This window comes from Artemia sp. Qi Xiang Cuo, chromosome 1 (assembly GCF_049724085.1).
Source record: "Artemia sp. Qi Xiang Cuo chromosome 1, ASM4972408v1, whole genome shotgun sequence".
NCBI lineage: Eukaryota > Metazoa > Arthropoda > Branchiopoda > Anostraca > Artemiidae > Artemia > Artemia sp. Qi Xiang Cuo.
Window position 1 is genome coordinate 97,655,340 of NC_142794.1, and position 22,935 is coordinate 97,678,274.

General features: G+C 35.6%; 1 protein-coding gene across 1 annotated transcript in view; it reads right to left on the reverse strand.

The window, feature by feature from the left end:
- The window catches only part of SCaMC (Short Calcium-binding Mitochondrial Carrier), a 111,349-nt gene that overhangs the window by 42,563 nt on the left and 45,851 nt on the right, over positions 1-22,935 (reverse strand). The window contains 2 exon segments of the mRNA XM_089088048.1: positions 11,319-11,430; positions 22,043-22,130. Coding sequence (XP_088944174.1) covers positions 11,319-11,430; positions 22,043-22,130 — 200 coding nt within the window.

The following is a 22,935-nucleotide window of genomic DNA, read 5'->3' on the forward strand; positions in this document are numbered from 1 at the left end:
CATTCAAATCAAAGTTTTGGATAGGAGAGAAGCAATTAGAGTAATTTCAAATCGTTGTCAATGTCATTGACAATTTAAATCCACTCAGAGGCCCATTTGACCAAGAAATAGACATAAATTTGCAGCAAGGCCGTATCCAGGGCGGGGGACCCCCCCCCCCCCAAATTTTTGTTTGACTCGTGAAAACATAACAAAAATGTTTAGGAACAAATTTTTGATGCGTTCTGGAAGTTTTTTACCGCCCCCCCCCAAAAAAAAAAATCCTTTTGAAATTTGCAAACACATTAAAAAAAAAACTTTTAAATGTTGACTAGTATTTTAAGACAAACCATAAAATATAATTAAACAAAATTGCGTAGCCAATTTTGACAATCTTGACCAATTTTGACCAAATTTGACAATCTGTCATCGTTCAACCGCACTAGGGTTCCTAGCCATTTCAGCCTTTTCCTCATTTCTTAGATGATGAAAATAGCGCAAAAAGGTAGAAACATCGCATTTGAGCACATAACACACACATCACATAACAGAGAGATGTTTATAGGCTCAATTCAAAGCTGTGCTTTTGTCAATTTTTTTTTGTTGTTGTCAATTTTGTCAATTTGTCTAGATAAAGTCATCGTGAATAACCATATTGGGCCCAAAATTTCACTTTTCGGTGCCGCTTCTTGAGCTGAAGAGCAGGGGGAAATAAAAATAGTACCATTATAATTTCCATTGCTAAAAATCCCTAATTGAAGACTCACAATTCCCCCTTGTAAAAATCCTCCTCTCAGCCACTTAATAAGTGAAAACAAAAAAACATATACTCGAAAAAGCTACGGAATAAAAAAAAAATCAGTAAAATTAGCTAGGGAATCATAAATGTTTATCTGAACGGTAAAAGTTAATTCCAAAAACAATTTTTCGGAAACTTCGACAAATAGCTTGAAGCGCTGATGTTTCTTTTGTTAATTCTTTTATTTCTCCAGCACTTGTGACGAGCCTAAAATCGTAGATAACTGTCTAAGAGCGTACTTAAAGGCTAATAATTACCTGTATGTGCTTAGGATATTTTTCGAAAGTACCTGTAAAGTGTTACATGTGCCAACCAAAAGGGGCCCTTGATTCATAAACTACTGAAATCGTTAAGGCCAAACACCATTATCCAGATGCTTAGAATCTTCCTCTTGAATGTTACCCCCCCCCCAGTCCCCTTAAAATGAAACTGAAAAAACGAGTTCCGAAAAAAAGTGTCTGGTGAAAGAAAATTTCCACTTAAAATTCTCAATTTATTCAGGAATAATGATAAATACTATTCGCATTTATTCTGACAATAAACGTTAAATATTAAAACATATTTTTAGGAATTTCCAAAAAGAGCTTAAACCTTGAGGCGCTTCTTTTTTTGCAGTGCCATAGGGAGACTGGGCATAAAGAAAAAGTTGAATTGCGTAACAATAAAAAGTTTTCAGAGTTAGGGTTTACATCCTTAACCAGTCTGTATGAACAGGTCACTGGTTTTGACGTTGCAGATAGGTCTGTTTTCTGGAGGCAGGGAAAGAATACTGACGTTGCAGATAGACGTTGCACGTTGACGTTGACGATAGACGTTGACGTTGCAGATAGGTCTGTTTTCTGGAGGCAGGGAAAGAATACTATCCCTAAATTTGGAGAATTTTCTTGTTTCAACTTTATATTTTTTATAATAGCATGATTTTTAAGACTAATTCTTCGAAAAGCACAAGAAGTGAAAATAATGAAAGCACACTTTCTTCTCAGAAGTTCAAAATTCAATGAAAAATTCAGAATAATAATCACAAGAATGTCCGAAAATCATATTAATTATTAACAACACATCTTAAATCCTTTTAATATGCTTCGGTTTTTCTGAAATCTGTCTATTATAATATTTAGGAATATCTCATAACAAACTAAATTTTTATTCTATAACTTCTCAAACAAACTAAGGTTGATATACTCCTTGAATGCTTTTTGTGACAAATTATAGATTGTTTAAAGGTTACGAGATTGTTGAAGAGGGAAGCGAAGCAAAACCTATGTTTAATGCCTTATTTAAAACAAACTAATGTTTCTTCTAATAGTTTCTAATAGTTTCTTAGCTTGAAGAGATTGTTGAAGAGGGAAGCGAAGCAAAATCTATGTTTAATGCCTTATTTAACACAAACTAATGTTTCTTCTAATAGTTTCTTGGCTTGAAGAGATTGCTGAAGAGGGAAGCGAAGCAAAACCTATGTTTAATGCCTTATTTAAAACAAACTAATGTTTTTTCTAATAGTTTCTTGGCCTAAGTTGGGAAGATATTTTCGTCACATCTGTTGTGTATGCCTATTTGCTTTTAAAACCTAAAAACAATCAACAATTAACAATAAAAAATCTGATGAAAATAGAGTGAACCTGAACTTAAAGTGAACAATAATTTTTGCTACGCACATATATCTGAAAAACTGTCTAGAATGAACTGCCTAATGATATTTCCCTATATTTGTAGAATTCTAAAAAACTAGCGTTTTGCTGAAAACACATAAACGATGGAACAAAACAGGGTTAGGAGCAGCAAAATCGTTAAATAGCTTTTCGATACAAAAAAAAAAAAAAAAAAAAAAAAAAAAAAAAAAAAAAAAATGTAAGGCTCTCTAAAGTCCTTCATCGGCAACGAAATAAATATATTTTTCTATACAATTTTAAATTTCCTACAAATTCAAACAAGCTCTGTTTTACTAAAGTGCTGATTTTTTTCCAAATTCTATAAATATAGGTGTATATATATATATATATATATATATATATATATATATATATATATATATATATATATATATATATATATATATATAATGGAAAAATATAAAATATATATATATATAAATATAAAATTAAAATTGTATATTTTCTATACATTTTTAATTCCCTACAAATTCAAACAAGCTCTGTTTTTACTAAAGTGCTGATTTTTTCCAAATTCTACAAATATAGGTAAATATATATACACACACACACATATATATATATATATATATATATATATATATATATATATATATATATATATATATACAATGTTTTTAAGCTATATGTTTAGATACATATTACAAAGAAAATATAAAATTGTATATTTTCTATACAATTTTAATTCCCTACAAATTCAAACAAGCTCTGTTTTTACTAAAGTGCTGATTTTTTCAGAATTCTACAAATATAGTTTAACATCGCAAGCCAGTTTATTTAAAACAATTTTTTTATATATATGTTACAAGAACTGAAAGTAATTATTCATGTTCATTTTAAGTTTCAACATCGATCTTTACTTCCACCAGAAAAGCAACTTGTTTTTATTCTAATTAGTAAACATACATTGCCGGCACTCTTACAATCCTCAGGATCCATTCACTCAACAACAAGTATGTCACAGATTCGTGGCAACCAAACTTGAATGCAAACAAATTAAAAAAAAACAAAAAACTTAGATTCCTACATTTCTTATCAGAGATTAGGTGAATAGACGATATTAGCATCTAAAACACACTCGTTAATGGGATTTCCTACAGTAATTTCAATAATAAAAAAGTCCAGCCTTTCAAAACCTGCGAGGATTACCAACGATAACATCTTGCTGACGGGAATAGCCGGTTGCAATCGTTGTTTCCCATAAACAAACTAAAAAAAGGCCAGCCTTTAAAAATCTGCAAGGATTAACACGGATAATATACTGCGGATGGGAATAACTGGCTACAGTTATTGCTTTTTTATACAGACTTAGATAGGCATAAAAAGGGCCAGCTTTTCAAAATATGCAAAAATTAAGGCGGATTATACACTGTGGATGGGAATAACGGCTAAAGTTATTGCTTTTTATACAGACTTAGATAGCCATAAAAAAGGGCTAAAAATATGCAAGAATTTACACGGATGGGAATAACTGGCTAAAGTTGTCGCTTTCTATATTATTTGAAAAAAACTACGTTTTCTAAAGAGTTAAAGAGGCTGAGTTACAAGGTCGAACCTTAAAACGTACAGGGATTAGGAGGCACAGTTGGGGGGCTGCCGCCCCCAAACCCCGCTTTCGCAGCCTTTAAATAAAAAAAAAAAAATTTAAACTGAAAGTAAGGAGCGACATTAAATCTTAAAACGAACAGAAATTATTCCGTATATGAAAGAGGCTGTGCCCTCCTCAACGCCTCGCTCTTTACGCTAAAGTTTGACTTTCTCACAACTCTTTTTTTAAACAATAAAAACTTTAGCGTAAAGAGCGAGGCGTTGAGGAGGGCACAGCCTCTTGGTTGGATTGATCGGATTGAGCTGAAATTTTGTGGATAAGCGCCTGAGCCAGAAGAAATCCCAACTACTTAATTTCAGTCCAATCAGACAACTCTAAAGGGGGGCTGTTGTGGGCGGGCCGAAACTCCCGGCCCAGTGTACACCATGAAGATACAGTCGAAGGAGAATGAAATTTTGCAAGTTTCTTAATTTGAGCTTGGGCTACAAAATGCAATTACCGCCGTCTCTCTGCGACCTCTAGGACCTAAAATCGCTTAACATTGTGGTGGGTCGCCTCTTTATAGAGGCACAAGTGTGCCTCCTTGATAGACTTCGATAGCCATAAAAAAGGGCCAGCTTTATAAATTTGCAAGGACTAACGTAGACAACATCCAGGGAATAGCAGGTTACAATCATCACTTTCTATAAACGGATTTTGAGATTAACGTCAATTATATGCAGTGCAATAGTTGCATTAATTCCCTATGTTATTTTTGACGTAAATAACGACGAAGATCACACTGCCTATCCTCTATACGAAAAACGAGAAGTTATTTGAAATGGAGATTTTCTAATAAAAAGTAATTCAAATAATACTTAGACGAGTTCGGCTATATAACCGATAGCCGTCCTCAGCGGAAAAGAGGAAGAAGCTCTGACAAATAAACCAATCAAAATAAAGCTAAAAAAAGCTAAATAAAAAAGGTAGAAATCAAAATTAAAAAATTCACAATCTCTTTATTAAAATTTTAAGTGGTTTCTTATTTAATTGCTTGCTTTTGTGACAGCTAGCTTGCGTATCTCCAAAGTAGAAGACTGCTTTAATCGGCTATTATTTATTTTATATTGCTTTATTTAACAGTGTCGAAACTTTAAATTTTGTCAGACTTATTGCATTAGAGCATTTATCTTGTTTTATGGAATTCTTGTCTATAGGGTTAAGTGTCTTTTTGGCTTTATCCATCGTGAGTTTTTGCCGAGGACATTTTGCCGAGGACAGCTATTGGTCAATTAACCAAAACGTCCGCTTAGATTTTATTTTAGTGTTCACTGCCTTCAGAAACAGTTGTCATAAAGTTCAGATATTGTGTTTTACTTAGCTAACATGTTATGCATGGCCGCTTCCTAACATAACACCATAATAACAAAATTACTACTTCATATACATTTTGAATCAGATTTTCAGAGACCTGGTATACCGCTTTAACCGCATACCAGCATCAGCTGATACCTGTATTATTTCTCTTACATGAAATAGGGTAGGCCTATTTCCGTTTATTTTTCAGATTTTTTTCAACATGTCTGCCCCTCCCCCAAAAATTATAGATCCTTCTGGGTAGGGCCTGTTCATAGAATCTCTATGTGATGTAGAGGGCGATTCAATTCTAGAATAATAAAAACGCACCAGTGAGGTGTCTGTAACCTCAAAATGATGTTTTTAGGCCCAAATATTCGAACTCTCAACACACTTTCATATACATCTAGAAAAGGAAGGATTGGGTTTTCCCTTATCTCTCTTTACTCTTAGAAACATCTTTGAAATAAGCCTATCATATGGGTTGCGCCGTGACAGTTCCCTTTTTGTTGCAGAATTATTTTATGTGTAACATACACGGTTACATTCACATGCTTACCTTTTTTATGCGCCATCGTTTTAGCAAATCCGCCTAAGACTAATTAATGGGTCCAACACTATCTTAAATTTTAGATGTATATTAAAGCGAAACAAAAAAAGTCGTTTTAACTGAATATGCACGAACTACACGGACATATTTGAATTCTTTAAGACCAAAAATGCAAGCGCGGGGTAGACAGAATACAGACAACCTAGCTTCAGTGACTTAGTCTTCTTAACATTTATTTTCAAGCCTATTCTAGCACGTTGAACTCGCAAAATCTCTATAAGTTCATTCATTTTGGTCACACCTTCATATAGGACGCTTAAATCATCAGCATAATTTAAGTCCAGGAGAGTTTTCCCTTCCCATCTGATTCGGGGGTCTCCCATTGCCTTTCCTATGCTTCGTAAGAAAAAACCCATCAAAATGATCCACATAAAGGGGGATAGAACACAATTCTGCTTAACTCCTGATTTAATACAAAACCAGCTGCTAACCTCATTTCCTACCTTAATCGGAGCAGTGTTAATCTCATACATAGCACTAATCACTTTAATGTATTTGTCTGGCATACCATACAAGGATAAGACCTTTGCTAAAGCTCGTCTATCAATAAAATTGAACTCTTGCTCATAATCTATAAAACTGAGGACCGAAGGCGTTTGATAATTCAGGCACTTCTCAATTATTAACCTAAGAGTGAAATTTTGGTCGAAACATCCTCTACCTTTCCTAAAACCGCACTGTTCTTCTCTTAAAACTTTGTCTACAGCATCTCTCAGTCTAAAAAGTATCATATTACTAAGTAATTCGCTACCTACAGAGACCAGACTAATGCCTCGATAATTACAACACTCACTCTTATCACATTTCTTGTACAGTGGTTTAATGAAGGTTTTCCTAAAAATCGACAGGTACTTCCCCTTTTTCAAAAATCCTTTTCATAGGCCTAATCTTCAGTAACTTATTTCTAACCTCAGAGCCGCCATATTTAAAAAACTCATTTACCACACTATTAGCATCTGAAGCCTTATTATTTTTTAATCCTTTTGGTACTGTCGCTAATTCTTCCTCACAAAACAAATTGATCCTATAAAAAATGATCGTTTATTCTTGGTTATTAACTTTTAGTGATCATGATTTTTTTTTTTAAATATTAAATCAGGTCCGAAGACGATGCATACATAAACGGCAATCATGTAAAGGTGGATAACCCCCCCCCCCCCTAATGTTTTCATCCTGTCTGTAAAAAAAATTGAGTCAATAAAATAGTGGCACAGAGCGTCGCTATTATGGCTCAATTTCGTTTTATTGTGGTAAATGACGAATGGAAATAAATGACGCCAAATCACCGAAAAGAAGATCTCAGTCGGAAAAATGAACCAATTTTAATTGAAATTGCACTCGAATCAGTCATAAAAAACGACCAGCCAGTCTGTAAAATTGCTCGCTCCCCTGCCCAAAATTTCGGCTACACCCATAACAGAAACCCAAACAGATCAGTTATAACCTAAAATCGACAAAACATTAAAAACGGCAACAAACAAACATGGAATTTATGCGAAAATATGAGTAAGAGTCATGAGATTTTAGGGAGAGCTGGAGCCAAGGTCGAATGCCCTAATACATGAACATCTTGAAAGCCTTACAAGTGGAAATTTAAAAAGAGTGAACGCTAATTTTGATCATAAATCAGTAAAAGAACAACTCTCCAGATAGGTGAAAAAGCCTTTTTTCTGTATATTTAACTTTATTTTCAAACTTTATTTTACTTTAATAAGTACTAGGTTCATTCGCAGTGCTTTTTACAATTTCTACAAAAACAGCAGCCAGAGATAATATATCAATAAAACATAAGTTTGGTATCTTATATTAGCCTATTCGGCAACTCATTAATTATTCTTGTTCCCTTCTTTTTCTTAAGTAAAAGCCAAATTTTAAAATTTTCGAACTAAAATTTTATCTTGGGTCAATTTGTTAACAGATGCAAGGGGCCCGATTCTCACTAGAAGTACTTTTTGAGGGGGACTGAGTGCAAGCCCCTTAAAAGATTCTATAGAACCCCAGATCATAATTCACTTCACACATTTTGGAGCCTAATTAACTTCGCATTATGATTTTCAGCATCCCATTGGGAAAACAGATACAAGCAACATTCCTTTTTGCTCCATTGCGTTTTATTGAAATTCTCTAGTTTGTAATTGGACTTTTCTTGTTCCAAGTTTCATTAAGGGTAAACATAATTGGAGAAGAGATTGAATTAAAGCTTCTTTTCATTATTGTTAAACAAAAGCTTGTTGATTTACAACCCAGGGAAAGAAAGTTCAATTGCGCATGCGCAGGGTAATAATCACGCTACTTCCTCAAGCAAGCAGGGGCGTAGCTCAAGAATTTTTTTTGGGGTCGGGGGGGGGGGGATGGTTGGGCAAGAGGGATTCATATCCGGATAGTCAAGGGGCATGTGCTATATAATAATTTTTCTCCAAATTATTGGGGGCGCAACTGCCCCCCCCATACGATGCCCCTGTCCTCAAGTGTTCCATAGTAATCCGCAAAATAATATGAGAAATTATCTTTGATTTTCCCTTGAATCGAGGACTGTTGATGTCCTGAAAAATTTTCTTGTTGTTATGACAAATAAAACATACCGCTCGAATGAGAAAAAAAACAAAACAAAAAAATACACTCAGCTCCTTGCGCTTGAACTAATTTCCGTTCATTTTAAACATGACTTTCTTATTTGCTAAACATTTCTGCTCGTGATGGGCCTCATTTTTTTTTTTTCATTAATGAAATTTTATTTCACTTTTTGTTTAAAGTAACTCATTTTCTTTGAAAAACTTCTTTTTGGAAGTTTTTTTTTCTTTCTTTTCTTTTTTTTTAAGCAAGTCAAACTTATCACAAGAAACATATATGAAGATCATCACAGATTATTATTTTTTAAATGGAAGAAGGGTTAAAATGGCTACGCCACGTCTCACGGAATGAGGATGACTAATTGATAAAGATTGAATTTCTTGGCCATTTATATGAGGTCAAACGAGATGCAGGTCATCTCTGAATGGAGTAAAAGGGGATTATAAGAAAGGGTTTAAAGAAAATTGAAGATCGTGGAGGGAAGCAATGCTCCGACAGACTACAGACAGGGAAAGGTGCACAGCCGTGTTTGTTTCAGGTGACTTGACCTTGCGGTGGGCTGTTATAAGAAGCAGTATTAGATCATAGAAACAACAAACTGGAACTGCTGTTGAAAGACGTTATACAAGAGCCACTAAAAGATGCTGAGGGTCAAAAGACAAAGTCCCCGAAAATGGAAGTAGTATTAATGCACAGTGACGGAATAATTCCTTCCCTAGAGACGACCAATAGTGAGCAGGGCCAGACAAAGCAAGAGAACCTGGGCGTATTCTGAACAAATAAGCCCCTTGAACAGCAAAGGGAGATATTAGGATCATCAACTGCGACATGTTAAGAATTTACAAAGAAAGTGTGTTAACACTGCTGATAAACTGGCGTGGGATTCTTGATTGAAGCATCAAGAACAGCAAAAATTGAATCGAAAGCATAGAAATTTACCCAGCCATATGGAATAATCGGAGCCTCAATTTCGAATAAAGAAGACAGAAGAACAATAAGCAAAAGCCGTATGGCAACAAACAGCATGAAAAGGAGTAGCTTTCCTTTGAAGGTGTAGGGGTCTTTAGAAATCAACAAATCATTAATTTTTGAATGCTTAAGAAAGAAAATCGTTGTCAAATTTAACAAATTAGTTACACTTATTTATTTTCACGGTTCAACGTAGAAATACTGAAAAAATTGTGATATTGCCTAAATCTTGATAATTCATTGTTTTACTTACCAATTGTAAAGTTTATCTTGAATTGAGTAGGATTCATTCACAAAACAAGGCTGTATTTCATGTCAAAATTCTTTTTTTTTAATTCGATTTAATATTAAATAAAACTTCAAATGCAACTGTTATTTGTTCGTCATAGAAAGGCAGTGTGGTCTTGGAAAAAAGAACCTAAACCAAATAGTGAAAATGTTTACAGAAAGGAAAGGTAACAGGCGCAAGAATCACTAATCACAAGAACCTACAGAGATGGATCGCGTTAAGAAGACATGGCAGAAACAGACGCAACCGTCACATGAAAGGAAATACACATACAGATGAAACAGAGGAACTCATCTTTAATCCTCACAGATGAAGTGGGATCGGTTTTATTGGCCTCAAAACAACACCAAAAGATAAGACAAGCCAACTAGAATGCGGCTGTTTTCATTGACTCTCGCTTAACTTAAGAAACTGCAAATGATATTCACAGGAAGATCACCAAGGCTGACCCTGTACACCTATGATAGTTAATTCTAGAGCTACAAATACACGTCAAAGAAATCATCTTTCAGCATGTTCTAAGCCATATAGGGGTAATGAGGGAATAAAACTGTGGATAAGTTGGCATCTCAATCAATGTCAGGTTCTCAGCTAAAAAATGTTCTTCTAACTCGTCAGGAACAACTAACCCCACTATAAGCGCAAAATTAAAGAATGGCTGCCTTAAACCCTTAAAAAGGGAGGACATATTTACGTTTTACCACAAAAAAGCACAGCCTCAAGGGAAACAAAAAGGTCTGGTTCGGACATAATTAATCAATAGAAACTGTAGAGTCTACAATAAAGAAAAGGAGACTTTAACATACATACCATAGCATACTGTCGTCGAACGCGTAAAACCGTGTTCTTACCTCCCAAAGGAACATTTCAAAAGCGCTCAAACCTAAGATTACTAATTACACCAAAAAAGCACATACTATTTGGTCTTTCACCAAATTCAGGAGAAAATTGACTTCCTCCATAAAAACTAAAAAAATAGTTTTTATGTAATTTTTCAAAATGAATATATTTTACCAAAGTTCAAAATTACTAGAGAAATACGGTAGTTTTTTTTATCTTGTGTGTGGTTTGTCTCTAGTTATTGTGATTCTTTTATTTACTTATTGTGGTTTTTCAGTAGGTTCAGGGAGGTTCCACCTCCTGTTCGTATTCCACCTGAGTCACCCATTAGAAAATGACGATCCATTAAAAAGCCCCCTTACTTATCCTCTGAAAAACTGTCAATAGGGCAACGGTATCACTTCATCACCTTAATAATTTGAAAATGCAAAATGCCTGTCTTTTTGCTAAAAGGTTGACAGGAAGAGTTGAGGGTTTTGAAGCGGCAAAAGGCACATTTTTGATAATAAAAGAAAATGAAAATTGTTCAATTTTTCAATTAAGATGAAGTGCAATATGCCTACTTATTAAATTCATTATAACCCTGACATAGGCAAATACAAGAAATTACAACGCATTACATGGGAGACGTAATGCATCGCTTATGGAATAATGAAAATTATTGGTTTAAAAATTAAATTACAAATCTACTAAAAAACCGAACTTACCGTGGCATGACGCCAGAATTTTAGAATCTCTGATATATTTGAACTTGTGTTGAACATAAAGAAATCTCTCCATTCTGAAAATGTAATTTCGAGTGTTCCTTCTTTGTCTATCCTAGAAAAATTTAATTAAATTGAAAACATCAAAGTTTCTAAGTTTCTAGGATTATTATTTGTATGATATTAAGTCTTGTTCTTTAAATCTGTGCAACCTAAATTTGCTTCATTGTCCTTAGGCTGTCAGATATGTTGGATTGCATGAATCCTTGCCTTTCATGATGGTTTCCCTTTATTACGCTTTTGTCTTTCAATACATGGCATGCTGTTGTCCGGTGCCAGAGTAAAAACAGGCACCTGTTCTGCCAAAACTACTGCCGACGTTGTCTGGTGTAAAAACAATAGTAGACTCTTTCACTTTCTTCAGTCTTCAAATAGCTGAGTAGTTAAAGTCACCTCTCGCTTTCCTAGAGTTTAGCTTTCGGCTGATATACATACAGATACAGGCTTATTATCTCTCGAGTACATAATTGCCAGAAAAAAAACCCTAAATTTAGCTTACTCAATATACCAGGAAACTCAACCATCGGGTTCAGTTCACCCTCTGTTCATCAAGGGAATATTCTCTATCCTTACGTTATTCGTCTCGGCAGTTTATTTTACTTAAAAGTAACAGCCACACAAAAATCCCTCGTTTTTCAGTCTATTTTACCTTAAAACGCTATCCCAATTACTAATTATCTCTGCTTTATCTTATAAAAATATATGTAGGAATCTATCTTGATTTTATACTCCTCGTTCTTGATTAAAATTATTTGAGTTTATATTATTTTTTCTTCATGACCTAACGTTTAACAGGTTATCTCTGTTTTTCTTTGGTTTCTTAATTTTGATTTATTTCTTTCCTTTTTCATTAATTTATATCTTCTTTTTTTCTACCAATTTTTATTTTGTTGATGATTCTACTGTATATTTTCTATGTTTTTTCTTTCTTTATCCTTTGTCAGCATTGAACAATTAAATGTATATTGTATTTGTTATGTTTTCTCATTATATTCTTAGACCTTCAAGTATCAAGACGTTAGTAGCGCTTGCACAATATCCATTGCATGGAATCACTTTACACAACCTGGTGTTCATCTTGAGCGCCGAATGTTTCACACAGTTCCGCCACTCATGGCAAATCTCCGCCACGTGGCGAACAGTCCCCACAAAGGAACAGTGCGATCATGCTTGGTGACACAATTTTGCTGTGCTTGGTTCACGCCAACTGGTATAGGTGATTTATGAAACTCAAGTTTTCGTAGCCTACGAGTTATTTTATTTTTCAACATGAGTTTTGCCTACTGAGAAAGCCCACTAGAATTGCAGTTGAGATGACCGAAATTTGTGGGTTTAATCATGACAGACAATGTCCACTGGACTTGTAAGCAGAGTAGGGGACATAGATATTTTCAAACACTCTGAGTTTTGCCTATTGGGAAAGCTCAGCAGAATTGCAACGGGGCAACCAAGATTCTTAGGTAGACTCATGACTGACAATGTCCACCGGACTTGTAGGCAAGCCGGTGAGTGAGATTTTTTCAAACACACTGAGTTTTGCCTATTCGGAAAGCCCACTGGAGTCAGGTGTGGGTCGATGATATAGATTTAAGATTGAAAACTTATAGCCAACAAGTCACCTGAACTCGCAAGGCGAGATTCGTAGCTTATACCCTTTAAGTTTTTGTCGCCCTTTAAAATAAAATTTTACATTTTACATGTAAAATGAATAGGAGGTCATGACTAACACTAGCGATATACCGACAAAGAAATACCGGCGATATACGATATTACCGGTAATATACCGAGTTATATACCGTTATTACCGGTAATATACCGGTAATATAAGTCGGTGATATACCGATATTAGACAAAGAAACTACGTAAATGTCTTAGGAATATAATGAACTTTAAAAATTTAACAAAACATCTCTTGAAAGCATTGAAATATTAACCTTGTCTTTAGTGCGAGTGTGCAAGTCTTTTTTCCCATCCTCTGTTCTGGGGGTGGATTGAGTGGTTCTGCTATTTTACCTATTTTGGAGCTCTCCAAGAAACAAGCTACTTAGCCAATAGATTTAGGTCAAACTTTAAATATATTAATAAATTTTAAAAGTATAATTAAAATTTATTCTATCAGTAAATACTGTGGATTATTCCCACAGTAATTAGGTTGACCTTTATAATGTTGCTGCCATTAACCAATGCCAAATGTTCAAGATATAAAATACTTCAAAAGGCTAAATGTTTGAAAAATTTAACACATTAGGCCTGCAGGCCGCATGTTACATAGGCCTGACTTAACCATAACTAACTAAACAAATGGCATAACGCATTTCCTATAAATGAAACAAATCGTACAGAACAGGATTGAACTTTGGAAGGTCAAGTCTGGTCCTTGTTTTTAATAATAAAATAATAACAAAATTTAATAGTAAAAATACAACGAAGGATGGGCAATATTGACGTATCAACATCGATATATTAGCCGAACTGAATAACAAAATGTCTATACCCCCTGTTGAATACCAAATGTCTATATCGATACGAAAAACAACATTTAAAATATTAATACACATCAAGTACTAAACAACTACTATAAATTCAATAAAACGAATCAGAGTTTTTAGGAGTTCCCACAACAAGTTGGTAGTAAGTAAGATTTTCGTAAAAAAAAGTAATTGTTGTGTACATGGTCGTAACTAGGGAAGGGGGTAACCGGTTTGAGCCCCTCCCTCCCAAAGATTTTTGTTCGGCTCGTAAAAAAGTAATAATATAATATATATTGAAAACCCGTCGTATACAATAAATGTACAATGACAGAGTATACAAAAATACGAAAAGAGGAAACAAAACGATAATAATAACAACAAAAGCAACAACTTCTTAAATAGTATAAAAAAAAGTACGAAAAGTGGAAACTGAAAGATAGCATACTCAAAGATTACAACAGAAACAACAACTTCTTCGAAAATAGCAACAAAGACAACAACTTTTGAAAGGAGAAAAATAAATAAATAAAAAAAAAAAAAAAAATAAAAAAGGGAAACAAAAGGGAAAATTAAACAAGCAAACTTGCCCACTTGTGCTTTAGAATTGCTGGTTTTGTTTTTTGCCGGCTAATAAGTGTCTCAACAGCTAGATTTGGGTCCGCTAGGTTATAGCGCCGAATCAGAAAACTATTTTTTCTCCAAGGTTGCAATTTTAGTAGGTACCGTACTTTGCAAAACGGAAAAATATAGAGCGGATTTTAGACTTTTCACGGTTTTCCAATAAATTCCAGAAAGGGGTCACATATAATATATGTGGCAGAGCGGTAGCGTTGTAAATACTTGCCAGTAGTGGACGGTTAAATCTCAGAGTGGATTTAACAATCAAAGCATAGGAGCTGGATATTCGCCGTTCAAGATGTGAGATCAGGAGGGAACGGGTATGCTGCAATGAGGAACCTATTGGAAGCCCCAGATATACTATTTTATCAACTGGTTTTACTGAGCAATCACCTAGTGTGATATTAGTAGGAGGGTCATTCTTCCAATTATAAAGCAAAGCTTCCGACTTTCGGGAGTTAAATCTCAGACCGACTTTATCGTAGTTGGACTGCAGACATGAGAATATTTCTGAAAGGCGGTTAAACGTCCGACTGAGATTCAGCGTGTCATCGGCATAGCATACTAGGGAGATGTCAATGGAACTGAGAATGCATGATGAAGGACAGCTGTCTTGAGGTTCAATAATGTAGTTATTGAAGAAATTGGGGGATAAAACTGCTCCCTGTCGGGCACCTTTACGGACTGGTATCAAAGCTGACCGTGGGGCTAGCGGAAGGCCTTTATCGGGAGGGAGCTTAAGTCGCACGCGAAGGTGAGAATAAATATCACGGAAAGCCCGGAGGATATTTGAGCTCACTCCTCTTTTAGCTGAATTTAGCAACATACGTGCATGAATCAATGAACCAAACACTCTCTGTAGGTCCAAGCCCCCGATTGCTAGACTTTTTCGTGATTTGTTTGCATCTAGGAGTGCATATGCAACGACATAGAGTACTTCCGCACAACTAGTGCCGCGTTAGAAACCAAATTGTCTTGGTGGACTACAACACAGTTTTTCAAACTCATCTACGAATAAAAGTTCAAATAACTTGCAGAAAGTGGTAGCAACCGTGATTGGACGGAAAGAGGAGCATTGCATGGTAACTTTTCCTTTTTTAGGAACTGGCGTAAGATCTCCAATTGAGAAAGTGGTTGGGACAATACCATGAATGAGGATAATCTGCATTAGGAGGGTTACATGACTAATGAGAGCGGGCCCACCACTTTTTAGATGGAGTGCACTGATCCCGTCAATCCGAAAAGATTGTTTAGGTTTTAGGTGAGAGATGGCCCTACATACAGCTCCCTCCGTTACAAGATAATCACTTCGAGGACAACTATCTAAGAAGTTGTTCAACTCAGTTTCGTATCTTTCGTTGAGGGCTGGGTCAGGAAGCAAAAATTCTGACCCATAATATGCGTACAATCCAGAATCAGGGATAGCAGCTGTGGATAAAGACTCATCGCTTTTAGAGGAAAGAAACTGCCAAAGAAGAGAAGGATTAATTTTGGCCCGTGTAGATTCGATATCAATCATCTTTTTTCTGTGAGCTTTTAGCTCCTTTGCGAATTTTCTTTTTGTGAGCAGGCGGATTGAATTTACTACCCCCAAACGGGGTCGTCCACAAGAAACCCAGAGTTGAAGCAAAAATTCAGACTTGCAATGTGTATCCACTAACTCTGGATTTTCAGACCAGCCTGAAAGGGTAGGTTGACGGGGTCTACTTAGAGGGACGGCAGCTTTTTCAGCACAGCGAAGGGTATGGCCAATTTCTGCGCAATATAAGTCGACTGATAGTTGTGTAGTTGTGTTTCCTCCTTTAAAAGAGCAGTTAATCCACAGAGAAGATGGAAAGAGACACGGATCTTACTAAGATCTCTGGCGGCTTCTTCTTGAAATAAAACAGATTAAATTTTACGCCAATCACGGCGAGACATAGGAGGTATTTTCGAAGTAGTTTGCGTTTGTGTATCTGAGCTGTGGCAAAGAATCTCGGCTGAGAACTGTATTGGTAAGTGATCAGACAGCTGAAAATCAAGCACAACCTTGACAGGCGAAATCCTGAGATTTGGGGACGCAACAACGTGATCAAGATCTGATGTGGACATTGAGGTGTGTACATGTGTAAAATTTAAATCTTTGCACTTGAGGTCAAACTGGTCTCCAAAAATACTAAGCAACAACGTAGAACGTAAAGACCTAGATAACAGCGGTTCATTCAAGTCGCAATTGAAGTCACCAACTAGTATGCATTCAAGGCTTAAGGATCTAATACGGTTAATACACTGGCCGAATTTATCACTAGAAAAAGTAAAAAGCACGCTCCGAACACTCATCATGGTAATTTTTAGGAAAACACACATTAATGAAAACATAGCACTCAACACGAATCGCCAGAAAATTATCATTGACTTCAAATACACTAGATCTTAGAGTCGAACGAACAAAAGTGGCAATGCCACCGGTAGGTTGCCCTTTTCAAATTGGCTGCTTTGCTGAGGCAGAATAGACTGATACTGAACTATTAAAAATAAGAATACTCTTACTGCAGCTTGTGACGAAATGTTCTTGTAAAAAGACAACTTCATTTTGCTCAAAAACAACATCTAAGATCGGAATTTTATTCGTGAACGAGCCATTAATGTTCCACGATAAACATTTAACTGCATAAGCTTCAGATGTCATTTCTTTTGTGGATTACTATTTGAGGGACATTTTACATCGTAACACGTGTGACTGCCAATTTTGTATTCAACGGAGAATGTCGGCTGTCTGCTTGGTTCATCTCGAGTAGAAAAATGTTCCCTTGAGGCACACCTGAAGCATAAAGGTTCAGCCGTATAGTGGGAAGCGAGGTGACCGATTTTGTGACAGTTATAGCATCGTCTTGGCAAGAACTTAAACGGATCAGCAGGTAGATGCTCGTAGCCGATAATCACCGTAATAAAATACATACGAAAATTTTGTTGCATTTTGCAGTTTTTTGTGCCCCCCCCCCACCGAATTGAAATCCTGGGTACAGCCTTGATAGTCTATTTTACTTTCTGGACCATAAATTTAACCTGAGAGAAAATATCCGTCAGGGATCCTCTGATAGAAATGATTTACTGCTTAAAAGAAAAAAAGGAAGGGCTAATAAAGATGTTTTGTCAGGGAATTTGTGTCATGGCTCTTGGGCAGAGTCAAATTACTGCTGTTAAGAACAAAAGAAGATGTATAATTATGTTTGACAGTCAGTTCAATTGAAGAGCTTTCAATACATCATGAGGTCCCCATATTCTTGAACCGTGAGAATATTCGGTGTAGGTTTTAAAACCCCATAGGAGAGAGGGTTATATCTCTCAGAAATAAAGTAAACTAGGTGGCACGTTCCAAGCGTAGCGTAACTGTGCGGCACACGTGTCGTTGCGAAATATAAACCCAGTTGCGAGAAGTCAGCGCCCCCTCGCCCTAGATAGTGTACAATACAGATTACATATGCGTTTCAAAATTAGCTTAATAATTTGTTTTTCTGCTTGGATTCTTCAATGGGGATTAATTAAATAAAAAAGAACATTTTTGAAAGAAAAGAAAAGTAAGCTCTAATATGTCTCCACTTCATAATCTAACCTTTGCTTAACCCCTCCCCTTCAATCCTTCCTTGGAAGTTTCAAATTCATACCCTAAGGCATTCCCAAGAAATTGTAGATACGCCACTTCGATTACCTGTCGGCCCATGGTGTCTTTTGATGTATATTACTTCTTAGCCATGTGTAAATCAAAAGTTCCATAGGATTTTAGAGCGCAAAACCGGTCACTTTACCTTGTTAGGAAACCAAAACTGTTTAGCCACATCCCTCTCCCTCAACACTAATTAATTTGTATTGCCCTCCCCCATTCCTGTTGTCCAAAAGTACCTAAAAGTTTCAACTTCATGCCCCAAGCTATTCCCAAGATATTGCATATACGCCATTTCGAAAACCTGGAAAGTTGTGTTTTTTTTATTCATCTCTCTACCGTGCATAAACTATAAGTCCGAAAGTGTAAAAACATTATCGTTATCTGGAATTTGAGACAGAATTTGTCATCCCCTTTCTTTGGCCCCATCACTAAATTTGAATTCCTTTTGCTCTCAGTTCTTCTTCTCTCCAACAGTACCTGGAAGCTTCAACTCCTTCCTCATAGCCGCTCCCAAGATATTGCTGACTTGCTGTTTCAATAACCTCTACTAATGCTAAGTCTTACTTAACTTTTGTCAAATTCCTCTCACAGGAAGAAACTGCTGTTCTAAGTTTCCATCTTTTCTAATTTCAAAAAGTAGGCCTTAAACGTTGACTCTGATTCGTCAGTCAAGAAATTTATGCTTGAAAGTTGAACAATGTTCAACTCGGGAAATTACGAAAGGCGAACGTAACTGGCACTGTCGTCGTGCGTAGTTTTGACTTTATCGACAAGTGTGACTATAATGTGGCATAGGCATTATTGATGAATTAACTGAAGTCAAATAAACATAAATCAAAATCAGCTCCGTGTGAGAAAGTCGGCTCCCATTCCATTACAATTCATATGAAATGGAGGAACTGATACTAATTGTTCGAGTTAGTACGCACACTCCTGCTACCAGCGCTACATTTCTAGATTGTGGTGACAAGGACTAAATCTGGCGTATCCCAGCTACCTACACTTAATTTGAAAATTACATCGAAAAGGGTTACAATCTGGCCATACTTGCTACTTCAATTCTGTTTGAGAATTGTGGTAAAAGGAGCCTTAAACATTTTTTTTCTAGTTTTAAGGGTAGCGAAGGAACTAAACACATCAAAGGTTTTTTATTTCATCCAGGTCCACCCTCCTCCGTTCTTTATAGAAAAAATAGTTAATTCAAATATGAAAAAAAAATCGACAGATATATTCTGGATAAAAAGTCCAAACATATGTTTTTAGGCCTCTGTGTCGATCTTAAGGCTGGAGCTTAAAAATGGGCCAAGTTGGTTGTAGAATAGGTTGTAAAAATCACTTGTAGAATAGGTTGTGGTGTAAGGGAAGAAAACAAAAAAAAAGAATCGCCAATATAATGAAGATGTAATTTTATCCTTTTGTATTTCTGTTTATTTTCCCCAAGATTCTAATTCCGCCACTGCCTGTCTCTCCTTTACCGTCCCTGTATATACGTGTTATTCCATTTGAAATGAATACTCGATCTGTTGGTTTTTAATAGAGTAAGAATTTTTTGTTGGACTGGCGTTCACTGAATAAGTTTGGATTTTGGATATTACCGATATTGATCGGTAAGTCACTTCCTTCCTATACATTTTAGGCCTAAGATTATAATCAAAATTATGTGTCTTCAAATCTGTAAGTTGTTGGGGCAGGCCCGGCTTAACGACCAATCGAGCTAGGTAGGGCCATATAGCAATGTAGGGTAAACTGACGGGCCTGGACATTGCCTATCTAAAAGAACTTGGCGGCTTCTGCCTGTTAAGGGAAGTGGTAATCATACCGACAACCTAAAAAATTGGTATATTGGGTAAATACTTTTTAACTTTTAAATACTTTTTAAATAAATATCTTATTAACTTTTTCTGATTTCCACTCCTCCTGTTTACACATATATACATAACATATATTGATAATATTCTACCTTAACTTGACGGAGTATAACCATAAGAATACAGTAGCTTATTACATATATATATATATATATATATATATATATATATATATATATATATATATATATATATATATATATAGATATATATATATATATGTAAACAGAAAAAATAAAGCAGATTAATCGATGTGCAGCTTCTTAGTTCTCCGTAGGATCACTACTACTTAAGATATTTTCTTAAGACCTTGGGACTTCCATCCTCAGCTGAAAATCTTCGTAACAGAACTTATATATTGAAAATTACGCTAAAAAATATATTAAGTATATATAGTATATGATTAATGTGTGCTGTCTTGAGATTTCCTCTCAAATTTTGGCATTTTTATAAGCAAATTTAAAGATTTTGGCAACCATGGTCATTTTTCACCCTTGCTGATTTAGATCAGTTGCGACTAGTTGCGCCAGCTCTTTTGCTATTTGATATTTAACTGATATGGCGGATTGGCACATTTATTAGCAGTTAATTCTACTAGCTCGATTCTCAGAGCCTCAAAACAAACTAAAGGCTAAGGAAAACGGGCAAAATCTTCCATGAAGAATCAAAGGAATGAAAAGCGGCTGAATTTCATTGCACTCATCTGACTTTTACTACGGCTACTACTAACAGCTATCTTCAGCACAAAGCTACAAAAGTTTCATTCTTTGCCCGCTCCCATGAAGCTACTATTTTCCTTAAATACCAACTTATTATCTCTTTCCTACCATATTTGGGGGTATCCTGCTTTTCGTTTAGACAATATGGATGGGCCAAACATACAATTTTTGGCAAGCTGTCAACCTTCATCCGTAAAGCCTAGCCAGGTATTCTATACCTTTCTTTATTATGGTACTAGAAGGAAAGGTTGTATCACATTCTTGTTCAGCTTATTGTTTCATATACTGTCAGTTTAACGAACAAATACAAGTTCAATAGGGATAATCTTTTTATTAGATAGCGAAAACAGTTACATGGATATTTCGATGCCATACACAGTGATCATCATTATGACGAACAAATAAAAGTTCAATAGGGATAAATCATTCCTATTATAATTGTTTTCACTGTCTAATAAAGGATTTATCCCTATTGAACTGTTATTTGTTCGTCGTAGAATGGTAGTGGAGTCTTCGAAAATACCTATGTCAGTTTAACGAGAACTTAGAAATATCCTAGCAGAGAAAAATATTAGAGTACTTAAGGTATTCTTTTGGAAAATATTCAACAAATCTTCCTCAGCCTTTCGAAGTGCAACATTTCAGTGCTGTACTTTAACAGTGGCATTACCAAGGCTTCCCAAAATTTTAATGCTAGTTCGCAGATCTATCTTTCTATTGCTTCAAGCTTTTTCAACTGCAAAAACAAGAAGCAGACCTGCACATCACCTATCCTACTTCTTACATCTTATCTGCACCCACCATATTTAATAATAATACTACCTAAACAAGGTAGGCTATCCTCTTGATCAATGTTCTCGGTACCCAAAATCTCCTCTTTCACGAACATCACCTGATTTTAAGAAGTCAATGCTTTCAGCTTATGGGGAGGTAGAGGTAGTGTTAGAGTTTACAAAAAACATGAGATATTAGGATTGTTAAGGCAAGCCCAACAGCTAAAATATTACTTTTCTATGACAAAAAACGAATTAAAAAAAAAAGAAAAAAAGGATCACAGTCTTTATTGTTGACCATTTCAACCATCACAGCGACTTTAGTTACTTATTTTGGGGAATGAAACGTTCCAGGCTGTGGACAGAATTTACTGCGAGGTCCGAGGCCTTGTTACCTTGGGTATGGACAATATTGAAGAAAAAAGACTCTAGATACCCGTCGTGTAACATGTGAAGAGGTATTCCAAGACCCCCCCCCCATTTCGAAGTTTGCCACCATATTCGCCCTCAGGATCAGTCCTATATATAATAAAAAAATGGGAAACTAATAAAAAGAAAAAAACGGATAGACCTACCGCTTAATCAGATTTTCGGCTTCAATGCATTCAATCCTAATTCCCATTGTTTTAAATGCTTCCCTCAGTTCTTGGGCATCGACAAGGCCTAGAATACGATAATACGGTTTAAAAACTGTAGGTAATGTAAACTGTACTCCTTTAACTCCTAAACTACTTTAAACTCTTAACTCCTCCTTTGTACTCCTAATAAACTGTACTCCTTTAATAAGATACTCCTTCACCTTATACCAGCAAACAAAGAAATAGCAGTTGACAGTTTTTTTTGAACCTTAGTTTACTCTGCATCGACGTAAATAAGAGTTTCCTTATAATCTCTTGCAAAGTAGGAACGGCTGTTGATAGCAAATTTCGTTTTATGCTATTTCGGAAGCTCGTGCACCAAGTGAACTGGCAGCGATACTTAGAGTCATTCCTTGATTCTAATCTGTCATGTAGGCATCATACTGATGTTATTTCTTCCAAGATTGCCAGAGGAGTTGGAATAATACGAAGACTGCAGCATTTCTTGCCAAAACGATTTCTAGTAATGATACATATCTATTATGCAGCTATATATCTATTATGGCTGTCCCACCTGGAGCAGTAATTTTCACGGTAATTCCAAAGGAGTACAAATTATCAAAATCAAAACAATAGGGATAATAGGCAAGTATTAACTACGTGATTATCAAGCTGTAGTTTTTATTTCCAGGGAAAAAATAATCCAGTCACAAGTGTTTTCTTTTCTTCTTTTCTTTATCATGCTAACTGTGATATTTATGGTATGAGACTAGGTTTAGTGATAATTTGGTGGTTGATGATTCATTTCCACATTGCGGAAATCGGTCCGGATTTAGCGTTCCGTGCGGAGACTCCATCCGTTTTCGTGCTTGGAAAACTCTCTTGCTTTC